Source organism: Suncus etruscus, chromosome 3 (assembly GCF_024139225.1).
Source record: "Suncus etruscus isolate mSunEtr1 chromosome 3, mSunEtr1.pri.cur, whole genome shotgun sequence".
Taxonomy (NCBI): domain Eukaryota; kingdom Metazoa; phylum Chordata; class Mammalia; order Eulipotyphla; family Soricidae; genus Suncus; species Suncus etruscus.
This window is the reverse complement of record NC_064850.1, coordinates 16366855-16387500: the sequence shown is the minus strand read 5'-3', so window position 1 is coordinate 16387500 and position 20646 is coordinate 16366855. Positions and strand designations below refer to the sequence as shown.

The 20646-nt window shown below is 39.9% G+C and overlaps 1 protein-coding gene across 4 annotated transcripts in view; it reads right to left on the bottom strand.

Annotated features, from left to right (window-relative positions):
• The window catches only part of RGS6 (regulator of G protein signaling 6), a 592928-nt gene that overhangs the window by 88467 nt on the left and 483815 nt on the right, over window positions 1-20646 (bottom strand). For all 4 annotated transcript variants that reach the window (XM_049770388.1, XM_049770390.1, XM_049770389.1 and 1 more), the window contains exons 4-7: window positions 17622-17672; window positions 12309-12415; window positions 9720-9771; window positions 3470-3534 (exon numbers count right to left, since the gene is read on the bottom strand). In XM_049770388.1, coding sequence (XP_049626345.1) covers window positions 3470-3534; window positions 9720-9771; window positions 12309-12415; window positions 17622-17672 — 275 coding nt within the window. The remainder of the gene's footprint in view (window positions 1-3469; window positions 3535-9719; window positions 9772-12308; window positions 12416-17621; window positions 17673-20646) is intronic.

Genomic DNA, 20646 nt, shown 5'->3' with positions numbered 1-20646 from the left:
CCTAGAAGTCAAATTCTGAAATCAAGGTACAGCTAAGTGCTTTGCACACAGAATAAAACAGCCACCATCTGGTAGAAGATAGTGTCTTTTGGTAGTAGATGAGGAAGAGACCAAACACTCAGGATGCTCAGGGCCACAGAACAGCCATGCTGGGCTTTGCTCTGGAAGCCTGTATTTCGGACATATTTCTGTTTAATGATTCTCACTATTATAAGCCAGTTTTAGTCATGCCCTTAGAATCTGAATAAACTCTTAAAATCATCTCTACTGTTATTTCATTCACAAGCATTGTAAAGGAGGCAGGGCCAATGGGTGGACACCCAGGTGTCAGTCCTACTCTCTAAAGGGATGCAGAGTCCTAATTGGTTAGTACGCATAAATCATAGGTACACAAGAGTAACTTCCTTGCTCTGCCAGTTGTGGTCAGAAAAAAAACTGAAAGGCAGGAAAACCTGATGGGTCTGTAAATGTTGGTTATCAGTAGGAGCATCAGAGCCCTTCCAGGGGCTCCTCATTAATATGGTAGAGTGCCTCCATTTCTAGCTCAGCAACACCAATATGGAGGGCAGTGGAGAGAGCTAATTAAAATCTGCAGACTCTAGAGCCCAAATAGAGTTTGGTTTTGGGGAATGATTCTGACACCAAATTGAAAATGAAAACAAAAACTATCTATGAACCTTCAAGTTCTCCATGCATGGGCTCTGTTAATAAATGGAAACAGACATGAGTGTGGTATGTGTGTGCGCACGCACACTTTCATTTTAATTTTGCTTCTTATTTTAATTTTTTGTTTTATTTTTAACTTCTTCTTCTTCTTCTTTTTTTTTTTTTTGGCCATACTCGGCCACTCAGGGGTTACTCCTGGCTCTGCACTCAGAAATCGCTCCTGGCAGGTATGGGGGACCATATGGGATGCTGGAATTAGAGCTACTGTCAGTCCTGGGTTGGCTGCTTGTAAGGTAAATGCCCTACCACTGTGCTATCTCTCCAGCTCTATTTTTAACTTTTAATTAAAATTTGTTGGTTTTCAACTATTAGTAATGAATTCTCATGGATGTAATTCCAAATCCATTGTACCTATCTCTCATGCCAAGGATCTCAACTTCCATCTCTTTCAACCTTCCTCACAATTCAATTGTGTGGCAATTTCTCTATTATGCTGCCATTGAATTTTTGCTACTTTTTTAAATAAATATAATTTTTATTTTAATTATAGTGGCTTACATATCATTGACAATAATATTTTAGGTACATATTAACATAAAATCAGGGGAATTCCCATCACCAAATTGCCCTCCCTCCATCTCTGTTCCCGTCCTACCTCCCATATCCTCCTTCTGCACCCTCCGGGCTGCCAGAATAAGTGGTCCCCTCTGTGCCTAGCTTACTACTTAGTGGTCCTACCCCTGTTTGGTTTTGGTACCCGCCTTATTTCCCGCTCTAATTGGGAGGCGGGACTAGATAGTTCAAGTTATGTGGTTTTGTTTGAAGAAGAGAAAAGTAATAAACTGGGGAAAAAATCAAATACACCAAAAATTGGCGAGTCCTGCTGGAGGCTCTCATCCTAGGTTGGAGAGACGAAAGGAAAAAAGGTGAAACACCACAACAGTACAAAAAGAGGTGTCAAATAAAATATCCAGTGAGCACTCCAACAATAAAGATAAGCACCTTTTTTGTGTGTCTTTAAGTCTCACATGAGAGAGAACATTCTGAATTTGTCTCTTGTTCTGACGGACTTTACTTAGTGTAATATCCTCTAGGTCCAACCATGTTGCTACAAATTGCATAACTGTTCTTTCTTAGAGTACACAGTATTCCATTGTGTGTATATACTATGACTTCTTATTGATAAATGAAAACATATATGAATGTGGTAGTGGGGCTTCCATTTTTAGCAGGGAACACCATCTTCTGAAAGAAGGTTAAAATGAAGAAGCTGGGAAAGGAAGTTATTTATTTATTTATTTTGGTTTTTGGGCCACACCCAGCATTGCTCGGGGTTACTCCTGGCTGCCTGCTCAGAAATAGCTCTTGGCAGGCATGGGGGACCATACATATGGGACACCAGGATTCAAACCAACCACCTTCGGTCCTGGATCGGCTACTTGCAAGGCAAACGCCGCTGTGCTATCTCTCTGGGCCCAGGAAGTTACTTCTTACAACATACATCTTTTATGCATTACTCTTCATCCTTGGAGTCTGCATCAACTGTAAATTATAGGGGTGATGGGAATAAAGAGGTAATTTTATGTTATATTATTTTATGTTAATTCAATTTCAATTTGTGGGCCACACCCAACTGTGTGCAAGGCTTACTCCTGGGAGGGCTCAGGGGACCATATTATTTCAAAATCAGGTCTGTGCATGCAAGGCCCTCCCACTGTACTATATCTTTGGCCCCAGTTTTAAATTTTAATCATTTTAATCAGGTAGTAATTTTGGACATTATTTGGGAATAAGTGCTATGACTTGTAACACAAGTATAGATTCACAAGTATAGTAACCATCACCAAAATCAAGATATATCACTCTCCCAATGCCCTCCTACTGTCTCTTTATGACCACATCTTACCTCATTCATAACACCTAGAAACCATTTATCTGTTTTATTTACAATTATTTACAATTGTTTCTTGTATTTACAAGAAATCCAGGTACACAGAATAATGCCATTTGTAATCTTTTGAGGCTGGCTTCTTTCATTTGACATAATGCTTGATACTGATCCAAGTGACTTTATGTACCAATATTACAGAACAGTAGTCTACTGGATGGAGGTACCAGATTAATTTAACCATTCACCTGTTAAGTACACTTGAGTATTAAGGCTAGTGTGATGAACTGGTGAAGTGGCTCTATGAGCATCAGTTTGGATTTTTCTAGGACATGCATTTGGAGGCAAAAATCACTTGGTTATATGATAGTGTACATATGACTTAGAATGAACTGCCAAACAATGTTCTAGAGTGGCAGCATGATTTAGCATTTTTACTGACAATGTAGAAAACTTTCACTTCATACCACATCCCCACCAGTACTAACATTATCAGTATTTTTTACCTAAGTCATTCGTATAGGTATGTAGTGATTTCTTTCAGAGACTTGATTTGACTTTTTCTAATACTAATGATGTTGAATATTATTTCATGTGTGTTTTTTTTTGCCATCTTAAATCCTTGTTGGTGAAGTGCATGTTCAGTTGTTTTTTTGTTTTGTTTTTTTGTTTTGTTTTTTTTTTTGCCTATTTTTAAGCTGAGTTGGTTTCTTATTGCTAAGTTTTGAGAGTTCTTTATGTAAAGGCACCATTTTATTGTGATGGTAATAAGGACTGAGAACAGAGAAGAAATAGATACTTGTTTTCCACTCAAAGGAATTGGGGAGAGAAAAGAGAGAAAATAAATGTTGAACAGAGGAGCATATGCTTTTTTACTTTCACTCCATATCTATTTTGGAAAATAATTATACTTACTGCTTCATAATCTGCCAATTCCAGCCTTGCTTTGTTCTGCATTGTTCGTTTACAGAGATAGATGGCTGAGGGAATAAGATAAATTACAACAGGTATAGACTCAGCAGTGTGGCGTGATCATAAATCCATCAAACCATTTACTCATTCATGTATTCTCCCATCCACTCATTCATCTATCTATCCCTCTGTCTATTAAACTGTCCATCTATCTGTCCATTTATCCTTCCATCTCTTATGTGTCTAGAACTATGTTAAAAATGTTTCTGTCTCAATGCTATAACATCTAACCCCTCAGATTCTTTCTCTAGATGAGGATCCCATATTCCAATCTTAACATATTCCCTACTTTTTTTTTCACTCTTTTGTTCCCCAAATATGTCCTAGTTGGGCGTGATCATTCACAAACACCATGCCAGACAGTCTCTTTCTTAAACTCCTTGCTTTGTCTTCTCAGTGACCTCGGGTTAGGTTCTTTGGAGTGGCATGTTTGGGTTTTTATGAAATTTGATCTCTGTTCATCACATCAGCATCTTCCCTCCTCCCTCCCTGAGACCCTTTCAGTTTTATTCCTTTGTGTCTGTGCTTGCTGCATGAAAGACCTTTCATTTTCCTCTATTCCTACCCAGGGAGTATCTGTAAGTCTCTTACTAATCTTGATGTCCCATCAAATGTTCCAGAAAACTTTCTTATATCTTCCATCTTGGAACCTAATTTTAATGCACTGAAATTATATATATATATATGTATGTATATATATGTATGTGTATATATAGCCTAGTTGGCATGAACTCTTAGACCCAGCATCAGGGCTGATCTTCCAGATTTGAGGAGCTAAGTAGTAGAAAGGTAGGTAAATTTTAGCCTCTTTTTCCAAGATAATGAAGGTCTAGTGGTCCTCAGTGGACTCTTCCCCAGACATGGCATTTATCTCTTTCTCTATGGTTTGTTTCTTCAGAATCTCCATCCTTCTCCAATGTCAAGTGGAGTGATCCAGGGAAGACAAGGGATGAATGGCAAACAATTGACTAATCAGAAGGGAAGGTGAGAAGGTCCTAAAACCAATCTATTATTTAAAATTTTAGTTATGTGTGGAGATCTGGTCAACTCTTGAATTTATTAGCCTACTTTCTTCCTCCATGTTATTTGAAAAATTTCTTCTAAGGGAGAATCTATAGCTAGATACCTACTCTGGTACAACAATATTCCCATAGCAGATGAGTAGTATGTGGGTAGATTATTTAGAAAGTTTCAAATTACTTTATTTTTTAATTATACCATATTTATTTATTTTTAATTTTACTATATTTAATTTGTTCTCAAATCTGCTTATATCAGGTATACCTGATATTTTAATAATGTAAGTTCATGAAATATTTCATATGTGGGTGAAGTCATTGTGGAATCAAAGCTATGATTCCAGCTGGATAGTGTGCAGCACTGTGATAAAGAAGATTTGGCTAAGATAATGATGAATTCAATAAAGATGAGATAAATAAAAATAATGAGGATTAATAATAAAGATTTAGAGAGATAAGTGGTAAGGCACTTGTCTCGTATGACCCAGAATCTATTTTTCCAGCCCCTTTTCTCACCCCATTTAGTTCCCCAGGCACCACCACCAGGAGTGATCCCGAGCATAGAGCCAGGAGTAAGCCCTGAACACCATCAGGTGTGGCCTCCAAACAAAACCAAATTAACAAAAATTTTTTTTGATCAGTCAAGACATACACTGTAGTTTCAAAGGTGTTTTTAAATTCATGATGCTCTTTAAAGATGCAAAAGAATATGGTTTGGTGAGGGAGGGTTGTTCTTTTTGTGACTAAAATACAATTATAATCATGTTTGTAATCACAGTGTTTAAATAAAGATATTATTAAAAACAAAAATATATGGTTTATTTTGATATGTTTTACTTAAGAAAGAAATGCACATAATCGGGACTCATAAATCAAAGAGAAGTTTGGTCCTACCTCAAAAAGCTGTTGAATTAATGTACCTAAGTATAACTTCTATTACCTTTGATGTGCTTAAGATAGATCACTTTTTTCATAATTATCTACTTTTACCAAGGAAGAAATGACCTATCTCCAATGAGCCAGGTAACTAGAGCTCTCCATTGTTTTTAATAAGGGAGTTGTCTGCTCCATTACACAGAACCTCCTTTTGTCTCTTGGACATCAATCAGTCAGTCTTTCAAAGGGGTACAACCTGAAGAAGGAAACATGGCAATCATAGCCTGCCAGATGTTGACCCAACAGCAGTGAAGGTCATTGCAGGTACACTGGCAATATTGCTCCAGAAGTACTATGTCGTGGCTGATGTAAAACTCAGATGAGCCTAATCTAGATCTAAATGATTCACATTAATTAATATTAATATTAAGTCAAGCAAAATGATGTCAAAATAGTTCCAAATCTTCTGGGTCTTAAGACTAAGTTGTGAGGTAAAGTTTTATGCATGGGATACAAGTTGGTGTCACTCCTAATGACCCTGGGTCATGTTGTCATGTGAATTCAGCCTCATGAATAGATGTCAAACATAAATAATTTGTTTTCCAAAACTTGGTGGGAGTGATGTGAGGATGCAATTGTTGAAGGGATCCCTTCTTCAGACACACTTTCCTTGGGGTTTGTCTGCTCTCCCACAGGACCCTTCACAGAACTCATTGTGATGTGTAACCAACAATAGCCAACTCTAGAAGAGCACATTTGAGAGACTCACTTAAAGCATAAGTAACATTTACTCAAATGTTTAATTTCTTATAGAAAAATCTGGATCTTCTTGTCCTTACATTGGCTCCTCACTAACATTTCACTTGATTCTGTTGAATGAAGGGTGTATAATGCCTATTGATGCTTTAGAACTACTTTTGGTACTTAGAAATCTTGCAGTTCTAGGGATAGAACCCACAGCACCTAATGTAAAGCATGTATATCTCTGAGTTACCTCCTGAGCCCCAGTGATTTTTCACTAGAACATCCCATTGAATCTCATCATGATAAACATAGAAACATCCAAAAGTTGTAAAGGAAATAAATTCTTTTTGGGGGGTGGTGGGGAGAAGGTATACTCAGCAGTGCTTAGAGCTTATTCTTAGCTCTGTGCTCAGTAATGACTCTTGGCAGTGCTCAGGGGACCAGAAGTGGTGCAAGTGTCTGAGCTCAAGTTGGCAACATGCAAAGCAAGTGCCTTACCCTGTACTATCTCTTCAGTCCCAGTGAGCAGATTCATGCAATTAAATATTAAGAAATATACTGATTCAATCTTTGTTCAAGATATTTAAGGACATGGCTAGTGATAACAATATTTACTTTCCTAGGGATAACAATATTTACTCCCATCTCCTAAACTAGGGGACATATACCTCATAGATTTCTCTGTTTTCCTCACATACTATAATTAATATTTCAGAACAATAGGATTTTAGCATTGGAGGTAACCTTGGCAACCACCCAGCACCGACCCCTCATTGACCGATGGGAAAACAAAAGGCTAAGAGTAGTGGAGCGATTTACCCACAGGCGAGTTAATGGTGAAGGTTGAATTAGAATTAAGGTCTAGTTCAGAGCTTTTTCCACGGTGACATTCACTGACCCACTTACTCATTCATTTATTCATCCATTTAAAAATTTATTGAGTGCTTCTTAGGTGCAAAACACTGCTTTCAGGGAATCAGCCTAACAGCAAATTCACTTTCATGGAGCCATTGAGTGTCAGCCACCATTCTAGGCCTTTGCAAATGTTCACACACTCTCTCCATCTTCCTAAAACTGTGAGTCTTGATCCTCCTTTGACAGATGGAGATTTCCTCACTTATTCTGCATTATCAGGCACCTATGGTGGTATCTAATTTGCTCTAGATGGAAACCAACATTTCCTCGTCTATTCAACATTCACAGTGATTGTTGAACACTCATGGAAATTCATAAAATCTTAGAATATTCCAGTCCCTTGTCCCACCATCTCTTCCACCTCCTCCACTCTCTTCCAGTCTGGTCTCTCAGAGCAAGACTATGATCCCTTCCTCAGACCTGTGACATCACAACAGACACCAAGGTGGTGACTCAGAAATGTTTGGGAGTGAAAGACAACCACTGAGCTTCAACAGTGGAAATCAGACCTCAGCTTCCATGTACTCGCTTCCAACAACAGGGAACCAAACGACATCTAACTTTAGCTTAGTGATGACAACACTAATCACTACCAGAGTTTTGATGGTCAATTTTCAAACTTTACATGCATTTACAAACCATAAGAGAGGAAAAGTATTATTACAATTCTTTTTTGAATACCAGGTCTCCAAGGCACAAAGAGGTTAATGCCACGGTCACACAGCCAGAATGCCAAGTGCCACATTGTGTGGAACAGTGTCTTTTTATCCTTGGCTTTCTCTTTACAGTGCTAGATATTGTACTCAGGCCTTACACATGCAGACTAAGCATTCTACCTCTGATCTATAGTCCCAGATTCCAATTCACTTAGTTAATACAAACTTTTTGCTTTGGAATTAGTATAAGTACGCTGGCTTTCTGAGCCTCGACTTGATCTGATTTGCTAGAATTAAAGTGCATGAATTTAAAACAACTTGGTTTTCAGGGGCACTTGATGTAAGTTGTTATTTTTATCTTTGCTCATGTTGCACAGTGAAAATGATGAGACAGAAAAACCCTCTGAGACAGGGAAGGAGAACCAGGAGGTCCACAGTGTCAGGTGGACAGAGCTGTGGGGGTTTATGTCCAAATAAATCTTTTCTGCTTACTCAGGCCCAGATATCTGGTCCTGCCACCATCTCACCCTCTCTAAGGTCTGGAAAAATATTGGCTTTCGCATCTGCAAGGCTCACGGCTACCTCAGGGAACAGAGTGACAATGATTCAAATTCCAAATTGGGCTTTCATGATGCCTTTTCTCAGTTCCAGGAGTGTTTGTTTTAGGATCAGCCATATACAGCTGTGTTCTGAGCTGCAGCTTTGCTACTCTTCAGATCACAATTCTGAGAACACAGCACAGCACAATTCTAGGCAGAAGCCCTGGGTGCCTGCACATACCTGATGGACAGGCAGAGGGGCTACCTGCTGTACTTGGAGACCAAACCAGGGCTTCTTTAAACTTGCCAAAATCCCATCCAGCAGCCTTATTGGCACCCCCATCTTTAACTTGGGATATGAAAGAGGGCCCTTTATTCACAGGTCTCCTGGATTGGTTAGAACATCCCTAGTGCCCAGCACACCTTCCTGCCACTTCCTCTGGCTCCTTCTTTTCTTGTTGAACAAACAACTTTACAAGAATCCCAGGGAAAAGCTGCAGGCTCCGTGCAATGATTGTCTCAGAGTGTCTCAAGAGAAGGCTGGGCAAAGTTAGCAGCTAGGTCAGGGCAGGAGACAGGCACTTGGGACTGGGATCACATTCAAATTCTACTGCTTCTACTGAGTGCTCACGCACTATCTTCAAGAAAGACCTGGAACTGTTGAAAATATTTGAGGATCCCCAGCTCTGCCTCAATTCTGTGCTGTGCTGTGCTGTGCTCTGTGTGTGTGTGTGTGTGTGTGTGTGTGTGTGTGTGTGTGTGTGTCCTGCCTCAGGGATTCACAGTGACCCAGAAGCCATACAATAGAAGATAGTATGCCTGCATGAGAATGTAGCATGTGGGGTCTCAGAAGCTTTACTGAGCTAGAAGCACAAGAAGAGAACATAGGAATATGAAATAGTCTCTATGGAGAGATTACTGACAAACTGCCTGGTAAGATAATTCACAATTTACCCATCAAACACACTCTGGTTTACTAGTTCAGAGTAGCTTCGGTATGTCATTACTGGCCTGTCTCTTTTCTCCTGACCTTCCTTTTTTCCCCAACACCTAACTCTCAATTAGTCATTAGTAAGTCTTAAAGAGTTTATGAGAATAGAATAGGCCAAGGACAATTGGCTTTTTGGCCCAGCTCTTCCTGATACCCAGCCCAGGAAAGATCAGTCAGTCATCATAATTTCTGTAGCATCATTCTGAGTCCCTAGATCTCTAGGATTCATAAAATGAGACCTTCAGCTGCTCCTCTCTTTCTCTAATCCCCTTACCAGCACCACAGAACATTCCTGCTTGTGCTATCTTGGTACTTTTTTTTTATATAATCTAGTCTCTACACAATGGCTGACAGTGGGGCAAAGACCCTCCTCTCTTTGCACAAAGCATCATGTAGTCACAAAGCATCATGTCTTCTGTTCTCCTTGGAGGAATAGCATGGACCAGGGCTCACCATAGTCGGTGTTTTCAGGCTCCCAGCAGTTCGAAGGCCAGAAGTAGGGAGCCTGCAGAAAAACACAGGAGTCAGGACCCAGGTGTACACCTGTAAGCACATTTCCTTTTCAGTACCCAGAAACAGTCCCTGCCCTACTAGGTGCCACCCATCTTCTCACTCATATCCACCCCCCTCTTCCTTTAACAAGGCTGAAGCCAGTCAACATTTTAATTTAGCAGTGAGACAATGACGTCAAGGTCAGCAAAATAAATGCCAGAAGGAGCAATTTAATTCACAGCATAAACATTTCTTAGCCCAAGAGTGTAGACGCCAGATGGACACAGTTGACATTTCTGCCAAGCTCTCTTTACCCCTTTATTATGGAATGAATTGTATATCCCCAGATTCCTCAGAGGAAGCTCTCACTTCCAACCTGGCTGAATTGGAAGAAGGCATTCATTAAGACAAGTTAAAATAAAGTCACAAGGGCGATGCCCTTATCAGAGCGGATTACTTTTCTTACAAGAGGAAACAGCAGAGCTTTCTTCCTGTCTCTCTCTGTCTCCCTCCTTCTCTACATGTAAAGATACAGCAAGGGGCAACCATCTGCATTCCAGGATATGTGCTCTCACATATTGGAGTTTTGAGCTTGAATTCAACAGAATCAGGACACCCCAAGCCTGAAGTCTAGAGTCTTTTGATATGGGTCTTCAAAGCCTAACAGAACATCTTTGACCCTGTCTGAAGAACTCTATTCCTAAACTGTTTTGTTTTGGGGCTGACTCCAACAGTAGTACTCAGGGATAATTCCTGGCTCTGCTCTCAGAGTTTGCTCCTGGTGGGCTTGGGGGACCATATGGGGTGCTGGGAATCAAATCCAGTTCAGATGTGTGCAGGACAAGTGTCCTATCCACTGTATCCAGATTCCCCAAACTGTTTGGCTTTGATCTTGACACAACCCTTAGACTCTATGCCAACTCACTTTTGTCAGGTTCTGAGAAAAAAAGTAGAAAATAGGTTGGGCAGGTTTACTAGAAAGCAAACTGAAACTCCTCTCCAGCATTGCTGCACTGACTGGGGTTCAATTTCAGATCAACCTCTGTGTACCAGAGTCTCCTACCTGGAAGATGGCAGATCTTCCCTCCCACCATGCTGAGTTTCAAAAAGATGAAGAAATCGATATGTGAATTACCCCACAAAAGTAAGCTTCCCCCAAAGGCCTTTTATTAATATTTAAATGGAGCAACACATGACCCAGATCAGGATCTGAGGGTTCCCTCCCTTACCATTTCTGATGAGAAGTCAAGGCTATTCCTTAAAGCACCTTTTATGTTTTACTCTGTGTGTGTGTGTGTGTGTGTGTGTGTGTGTGTGTGTGTGTGTGTTGATATGATGCTCAGGATGAATCACACCCAGCAAGGCTCAGGGCTAACTTCTGACTCTGATCAAGGATCACCCTGGCAGTGTAGACTGAACCAAAGTTAGTCTCAAAGGCAAATACCTTTCTTTGGGTACTCTCAGGTTTTTGATGTTTATTTTTTAAATTTATTTAAATTTTTTTATTTCAATTTAATTATTATGGGATTGAAGAGAGTAAGTGCTTGCCTTGCTTACAATTGGCCTGGTTTTGATCTCTGATGCCACAGATGGTCTGTGCTGTTTCCCAGAACTCCTTCTTTCTCCCCTGCAGTGATCCTTGCAAAGCCAGGAATAAGCTCTGAATACAGTTGGATGTTCCCCTCCAAAAACTAAACAAAATGTAATCATTATAATTTAATTCACATGTTTATAATAGTGTTAATGTCTATGGTTTGGAGGCTTTCTGTTTTTATTTCAGGTCATGCCTGACTGTGCTCAGTGTTTATTCTGACTTGTTCAAATTAGGATTGGCCTCATGTAAGGCAAATGCTTTAACCCCTGTGCTATCTCCCTGTCCAATGTTTATAATTTTGATGTAAAAAAAAAACAACCCTCATCTTCTCACTAACATCAAAGTTCTCAAGACCAACCGCTGACCCAATAGCACATCCATTTCACCTTTTTATTGCTACTTAACTTGGTATTCTACGTTCTGTACTCCAGAGTCAAGGTTTTATCATCTTTTGATAGTGTCTATACTCTTATTTTCTCTCTCTGTGTACTACAGATGAGTTTCTTTCTGTGACTTTTTTCTCATGATGCCCTCCAGTTGTATCCAAGTTGCAGCAAACTAAAGGATTTCATTGTTGGCTGCATTGTATTTCATTGTGTATATACATCACAAGTTTATTTTTATCATTTCATCTGTATCAGACAGTTGGGTGGATTCCCTAACCTGGTTATTGCACTAGCACTACAATGAACAGATATATTCATTTATGGTTTTGAATGAATTTTTTTGCATTTGGGGGCAGATGCCCAGAAGTGGAATCACTAGGTCATATAGAAGATCTATTCTTTTGTGAAGAAATCTTTATCCTGTTTTCTGCAGAGTTGAAAAATGATATTCCCACTAACAGAGAATGCGGATTCCTTTTTCAACATAGTCCCATCTTCCATTTTTTAACTGAGTTGTTAAATTTGAGATGAGAGTAGTTCTTTGGTAGAAAGCCCAGGTGGCAAACCTACCTGGAAGCGATAGAAGGTGCCATCATCCTTCATGGTGAGAACATGATCTGAGATGGGGAAGATGTAGCCCTGGGCAGCTATGAGGCTTCCCACGTGGATTGCTTCAACTAGGGGGAACAACAACAAGAGAAACAGAAGTCATCAGGAACCCATCAGAAAGCAGGGGTGCCAGCAGAAATGTACACAGGGAGGACTGGAGCAGTAGGGCATTTGCCTTGCATGCGGCTGACCTAGAACGAATCATGATTCGGTCCCCAGCGTCCCATATGGTCCCTGGAGCCAGGAGTGATTTCTGAGTGCATAGCTAGGAGTAACACCTGAGCATCACTGGGTGTGGCCCCCAAACCAACCCCTGCCAAATAAAAAATGAAATGTACACAGGAGAAGATGTCACAATAATGTCCTTCATGACCAGATACTGATTTTCTGATCTGATTTACCATATTTGCCGGCGTATAAGATGACCAGGTGTATAAGACGACCCCCTAATTTTGCAGTTAAAACATAGGTTTAGGCCTCTATTCGCTGTATCAGACAGAACGTTCCTGTGCTGCAACTGTATGGACCACAGTGAGCCAATCACAACAAGCAAAGGTTCGAAGGCTCTACTATCATAGACTTCCTCTCTGACTCTGGCCAATCTGAGCAGGCTTTTGACAGTGTAGATTTGGGTCCAGAACATTGTCTCATTTGCAAGCATAAAAAGCCTGCTTGGATTGGCTGAGTTAGAGAGGCGGTCCGAGCAGCCTTGCAGTAATTGGTGCAGAACAGTGTCTAATTTGCTTGCATAAAAAGCCTGCTTGGATTGGCTGAGTCAGAGAGGCAGTCCGAGCAGCTTGCAGTGATTGGTGCAGGATCGAGTTGGAAAATTTGTTGTGTGCAATATTCAGACAATTTTCGTTTAGCGGCATATTGAAACATTTTTCGGGATGACCCCAATTTTCGGTTGACTTTTTTTTGTTTCAAAACTCGTCTTATACACCGGAAAATATGGTCATTACTCTGGGACAAAGCAGGAGGTGGGTGGTAGTGATGGAGAAGGCGGACATCCATAATTGGGAGAGGCTAATATGTATCTGGATTTGTTTGGATCCATCTCTGAGAGACTGACTTTGCTTAACTTGCTTTTCTCAAATCTTACAGAAAAAGTTTATCTTCTTGGCAGGACCTTGAACTCAGTATAGATAGATACCCATCACTGAGCTATAGCTCATAGAAAGTTTTCACCAGAGTACAGGTTAAGTTAGTACTGTCAGCCTGGTTTGTATTTTTCATTTTAGAATATATATTTTAAAATCATTCCCAGAAGTGAGTTGCAGACTTGCTGCCTATGAAAAGTTTGGACTCACACGTGTTCAACCAGGAAGAGGAGATGTTGCCTTGAGTCAGTGGAAATAGAATAACATCTCCCTTGCTTTGAAGCTTTCAGGAATATCCATGCAGTGGGAACATAACATAAGAAGCCTGATTGAAGTATTAATATTTTTATCATAATCAAGGTATTTTACTACTTTAGCATCAATTGTAAATTGATTTTTGTAACTAATAAGAGTAGGGCAGGGCTATGAGAAAATATTAAATGTAAATAGTTTTTCTATAAGTGATCATTATTCACAAGTACCAAGTAATCTTACTGATAAAATGGAATTTTGGACACAGAAAATGTTGGCATGAGAGTTGTCTCATATCAGGAAAATTCTAGGGACTTTATAGGTTCTGTGCTTTGTTCATTTGCTTTTTTAAAAACTTTTTTTTTCTTTTAGGTTTGTGTTGTTGTTGTTGTTGTTGTTGTTGTTTGGGCCACACCTGGTAATGCTCAGGGATTACTCCTGGCTATGTGTTCAGAAATCACGCCTGGCTTGGGGGACCATATGGGATGCTGGGGGATCGAACCATGGTCCGTCCTCGGTCAGCTGCATGCAAGGCAAATAAATGCCCTACTGCTGTGTCATTGCTCTGGCCCTTCTTTTAGTTTCTAAACCTTACTCAGTGTTGCCAAGGCTTACTCATGGCAATGTTAAGGGACTACTTCTGGCTGTGCTTGAGGGACCATATGACGTGCTAGGGACTGAACCTGGGCCAGTCTTGTACAAAGCAATCTGCTCATTATACTATCTCTCTGCCCTCAAGTTACAAAATTTAAAGTAATTTACTTTGGTTTGATACAAACTATTTTACAGATTGCTCATAACCCAGCCATTTCATTTTTTATTGTGATATCTGATAACATTTATTTTATATTTTTTATAAAATAACCCAACTTTGAATAAAATAGAATATATTTGTTCAATGTTGCATTCAATAAAATACTAAAGTGTATCAAGTTCACCAAATATAAGCAATACTTATTAATGCCATAACTATTTCACATTATTCCATAACTAATATCATTATGTATACCCATAAAGGCATATATGATAAAATACCTTTGTTAAAGAAGAAACATTTTATTTTTATTTGAAAGTTGGTGACATCATGTAACTGGATATATCAAATACTTAAATTTAAAATTTGTTAGATTGGCATTTGGCCTGAATAGTACTTGCAAGTAGAAAGGAGAGTCTAGGATGGGCTCTTTCCAAAGGGGGTGCAGAATGGGCTGTAATTTAGAAAGAATCGCTGAAGATTTATCTCTTTATGACCTTCTCAAATCAACCTCTGCAAATCATCTCTCTTGCACCCAATTTTATCACACAGAATCTTTGCTTCTTCTTCACCCTCTGCTTTTCTCCTTTTTCTTTTTTCTCTATGACACCTAAAAACCAACCTCTCTTTTATAGGGCCCATTGAATTACACTGGGCCCATTTGGTCAACTAAGGATAATATCTCAACATCATGTCTGCAAAATATCTTTTACCAGGTATGCTACCCCAGTCACAGGATAAATAATTGAGTGAACATCTTTAAGGGGCTATTGTTTAATCTAGCACATTATCTGCACCATTAAATCAGAATTATTTTGACTTTGCTTATTTCTAAACTTAGAATTATTTTTCTTATATAAAAACACCAAGTAGCTCTGAGATGAAAGATGCCAGACATTTCATTTTTTAAGAACTGCCTAGCTTTCTTCAGAAGGGATGAGCACTGTAACTTGTGGAATTAGAAAGGATAGAAATGTGTTTCATTGCTTAGTGACAACCAACCTGCTTTGTAAAGTTTCCAAAAATTATGAACTCAGCAAAAAAGGAAAAGTTTGTTCACCTACAACTTCTCCTTTTACTCCAAGGAAAAGCTCAGAAAAATCTGGGGATAGATGGCTAATGTTGGAAATCTATGAGCTGGAAATCTCACTGGATACTTTGAACTTTTTTTTAGAAATGAGTCAGATGGGACAACAAAGGGAAGCACACAAGGGAGGAGAGAGTATAGGGTAGAGGTTGGAATGGAGATAGAAGTTGGTCTTGGGGTTTTCCAAAATTTCTAGGTACTTGCTTTGCCTCATTTCTTTCCATTAATTTCTAACTGGTAAATTGTCCTTAACTTTTCTATCCAACATCTCAGATGCTCAAGAAGGTCCTAACTTCTTTGTGTCTTTCCAAGGGCACCAGACATGTTCCTTCTCATTTGGGACTTTCATAGAACCTTCTTATATCAGGTCCAGAAGCTTTTTGATCTACTCATTGACTGCTGAGCATTCCATTGCTCCTGCTATCATCACTTCTCTTATCAGAGTAAACTAAGTCAGAAATATCACAATCATTTCATTCTGTTCATATACATTATTGAGGGGATGAGGATTGCATCCAGGACTTTATCCTCTAAAGATCCTATGGAAGAGAAAAATATTACAATAAAGAAAGGTACTCTTTAGTTTGGTGGGATAAAAAAATACTGACTTTAAACACATTGTATTGATCTGACAGGCTTATTTAGTAGACATTGAAAAATCTAGGCTTTATAAGATAATAATCAGCACACAGGGTAGTTGATTTTTCTTTCCTTGAAGGGATTTGCATGTATAGTCGCCTCTGTGGATAAAAAATCTAAATTAGAATTCAGAACTTTTCTTCCCCATCAGCATGACTATTAATCAAGGTGGTAAAGAGGTTAATGTCACTTTTAGGGACCTGGCTTTGACCTCGTTTTTCTGGCATTCAGATTTCTGGTAATGCATTGACTTGAATTCTGTGTAGATTGTATTTATTTCACACCATATATAAGGAGCATCCGATGAAACTGAAGAAAGCCTGAACTGACATACTAAACCCAGCAAGGAATCATAGCTGAAGGTCAAACCTCCAGAAAGGGTTTTGTTTGTTTATTTATTTATTTATTTATTGGTTTTTGGGCCACACTCGGTGATGTTCAGGGATTACTCCTGGCTATGCACTCAGAAATCACGCCTGGCTTGGGGGACCATATGGGACGCTGGGGGATCGAACCATGGTCTGTCCTAGGCTAGCACATGCAAGGCAAATGCCTACTGCTTGCACCACCGCTCTGGACCCCAGAATGGGTTTTAAAGAAATCTTTAAAAGCACAGTAATTGGAGTTCATTTAATTGTGAAAAATTGGCCCAGTCCTCAAAATATCAGAACAGATTAATGGAGATTAATGGATACTTATCAGTAAAAGTTTTAGGCATCAAGAATACTTTCTTATGGCAGGAAGTATCTAATAATTTCAGAAAAGTATTAATAAGCAACGTGGATTATAAGCTCTTCTTTTTATCCAAAAGATAAGCTTATCCACATAAGCTTTACACTAACCAGAATTGTTATTTTTCAGAAATCCCCATTTTCTAATTATGCCATGTAAAATACATTTTTTTCTACTTATTTTCTGGTGGGAGGACAGATTTGGAAACTCCTTTATTGGCCAAGGTTTTGTTATTTTTCTGGTAAGATTTTCCTAATTGAAATGCACAATTAAGCTGGGGATGGGTGGGAATCATTCCTTCAGCTCATGCAGAAGCAGAAAACAAGAGTTGTAGCAAATAATTAAACATCTTAATTGTGGATCAGGCAATCTAATTTTAAGAGCTGGCTCGAGAAGGCTGTTCAGTGGCAGTGCTACAACTTATCTTTAATTGCTGTGGCTAAAGAGAATTCATTTCATTTCACACATTATGGTATCAGACTCTCTGGCATTCTAAATAGTTGCTCAGTCCCTTGGAGGATGACTTAAATGTAAAGATTCAGTAGAGAAAATAAATTAATTTCATTTGTAAATAGAGTGAAACCACACATCCTAAAAATTCACATTTACAAGCTCAGATTTCGAGAAGGTAGATACATCTAGTTTGGATCTTGGCTATGGGGTGTTTATAAAACCATGGAGGATAAAGTCAGTGTCCAAGTGTCGAGTACCTGGGTCCTCGATGGAAAGGTTCTTTATAAGCCACTGCACAATGTCAGTACCTGCAATGAGAAGGCAATGTCAGTGGAAAGACTCAGAGGCATTTCACCTGTTGATTAAAAATATAAACTATGGAGTCCACGTGTTGGGTGAGTCCCCCTCCCCACCGCATGGTGCCTCTAGCCCTTTCAGCCAGCTAGTCTAAAGGTGCAAGGTAATGGTGGAGAAATAATTCACAAGCAAGTCAGTTAAAGTTTCATCAGAGTCAGCTTGCTTTTATTCCAAGGCCCTGTCTGCCATGTGCTTTTCTTCACATCTGCTTTCTCTGCTAAGCTTTTTGCTGCCCCGCTCCTCTCTCTGTCCTTTTCTGCCTCCCTTATCACCTCCCCACAGTCAGACATTTTTTCTTTATTTAAAACAGCTTGCCTCATCCCAGGTCTGATCATCCAGGTGGGATTAACATCCCAAAATAAAGTTTAGGTAAAAGGACATTGGGGGAAGTGTTACATATACCCACTGTCAAAAGAATTTTTCCCCAAGACTCTGATTCCAGTGGACACACACCCAGATAGAACTGGAAAATGTTGACACTTTTGCATTCTGAGCCAGCTTTTCACATTAATCAGTACACATTTATAGTCATAATCTCATTCCCCCCCAAAAAAAACATTCACTTAGAATACCTCTAGTTTTGTAATGAGTGTCTGTAGGGAACTTCCTGTGGCTTTCTATTCTGATGACACCCCCCAAGATAAGTGATGCCATTTCAGCAATGTTTTGCCCTGGGCTGTTTTTTGAGGGGGAGACTTCAGCCATCCATGTTCTAATCTTCCTGCCAATCACCAGTCAGTACATTTTTTTTTTTCTTTAGTCTGGGCTAACCCCAAAAGCAAGTGGCTTGGTGTAAATGGATGTAATCTCTGACAAAACCTCTATCGTAGTCAAAGCTACGATACACTCAAGTTTTACAGTTGTCAGGAATGGGTTGAGTTTCAACAATGACAGGCGGGTCTAACTGTCACCTGCAGACCTTGACCATTATGGTTCTCTGCACACCCCTTCCACCTCCTCTTCTCCCCTATCTTCTCTGCTGGAGAGTAGGGAGGGTCCCACGGGGCAGAGTCACAGTGTGAATGAAGCCTGGGTCCTGAAGACTGACATCTAGCTTTGGGCTGTGATGTAATTAAAAAATTGTTTTTCATGTTATGCCCCAGGAATTGTATCATCTCCATTTTGCATCTAAGTATTATCTTTTTATTTATTCATTTTTAATACACCTAGCATTATATTTTCAGTTTATTATTTTTGAGGTAATTTTGGTTTATAAGACAAATGAATTCAGATGTACAATACACCGTGTTTTTCAATCCTCATCCAATGGGCCCCCTCTGTCTGTCCTTGGCCCTCCATCTCACTTATTTTCTTCCATTTTATTAATCACCATTCTTATAGCAGAGCCCAGTTGTGTTTATTCCATTGCTTAGTTTCTTTATATTTCCCATGCATATTATCACATATCATTTGTCTTTTTCCATCTGACTTATTTTGCTGAGCACCAGCCCTTTACTATCCACCCATATTGTTGCAAATGGGAAGATTTCCTCTTGTTTTAATAGCTCCATCATGTATAGAGACCACATATTCCATTTCAATTATCTGTTGATGAGCACAAAGTATTAAAGCCCAAATGAGTCAGAAAAAATACTTAAAGCTTATTCACTCAAACTCTCAGTAATACATGAGCTCCATACACAATTCTTTGGACGAGCAGTACCTGATTGCACATTAAAACAACAACAACAACAACAACAACAAAACCAGTACCTGGTACCTCATAATTTATCCCCTAGGTAGCTAGATCCTGTTTCATCATTTTGTGTTCTTTGAACAGACTGATCTGACCTCTCTATTTATTTAGAGTTTTGTCCTCAAACAGTAGCAAAAGAAACCCAAAATGTTTTCTGCCTATTATGTGGTCCTTTAAAGAACTGAGCATCCTATGCACCTACTGTCTTCCGCCTCCTTAAATTGACCCCTTTAGGAAGACAATCTGGTCTTCCTCCAATATTTTCTTTATAGGAGAAAGTCTCCCAAGTGGTACTCAGGAGATCTATGGACTCCACTGGCAATTCTTGGCTAACCAAGCCCAAGGAAGTGATGTTGCTCAGGTCCTATCCATAGGTGCTGGGGATATTTTGGCCATCTTAGTGGTGTGGAGGCTCATGCATGCACCCAAAAATATTTGGGGTTCCATGTAATACTATGTCTCAGGTACCATGGACCTGGCAGTGGATATGGATCAAGTGCAAGAAGGCCTGTACTAACCACTGCACTATCACCCAGCTTCATTCAGCTATTTGTGTGTGTGTGTGTGTGTGTGTGTGTGTGCTGTGCCCAGGGGTCCCTTGCCACTTTGGTTCTACTTCTCTGAATAGGATCCCTTTGGTTTCATTCTCTTTGGAAAGGAATCTATTTCCTCATCACATCACAGTTCACTGGGGAGGAAAGCTATCCAATTTTCTGGAAGGTTCTGCATTTCAGCTCAATCCACCTTTGTCACCAGAGAACTCTCAACCATCACACACCTTTAACGGTGGCACTGTCCCCTCCAGATGGCATAGTTGATGGGAAATGGTGTAAAAGGACATTTCCAGCTCTTGGATCCTATTGAGGGTCTAAGGCCAAACACTCTCCTGGGATAGATTCCTAGCTGAAAGAGTGGAGTGCCAGCTGAGCGATTTAATAAGAATTGCCCTTTTCTCAGCAAGACAGCTTCTCAGAAGTGTGACTGGGGGGCCCAGAGAGAGAGAGCAGTACAGCCTGGAGCCTGCACACATGGCTTCTTTCTGGCTCTCTGGAAGTGGATCTGGCCTAGGCCTGCCCTCCTCGCCTCCCCTGACTCCCTTCAAGCCTAGCCTCAGTAGACTGGGTAGGTCCTGCCAGCTCCCTGCCTTTCTTTCAACGGCAAAAGCACAACTTCTAAGCCCTTCCTCGTGCTGGTGCTGGCTTCCGGATGGCCAGGATGAGCTCAACTTT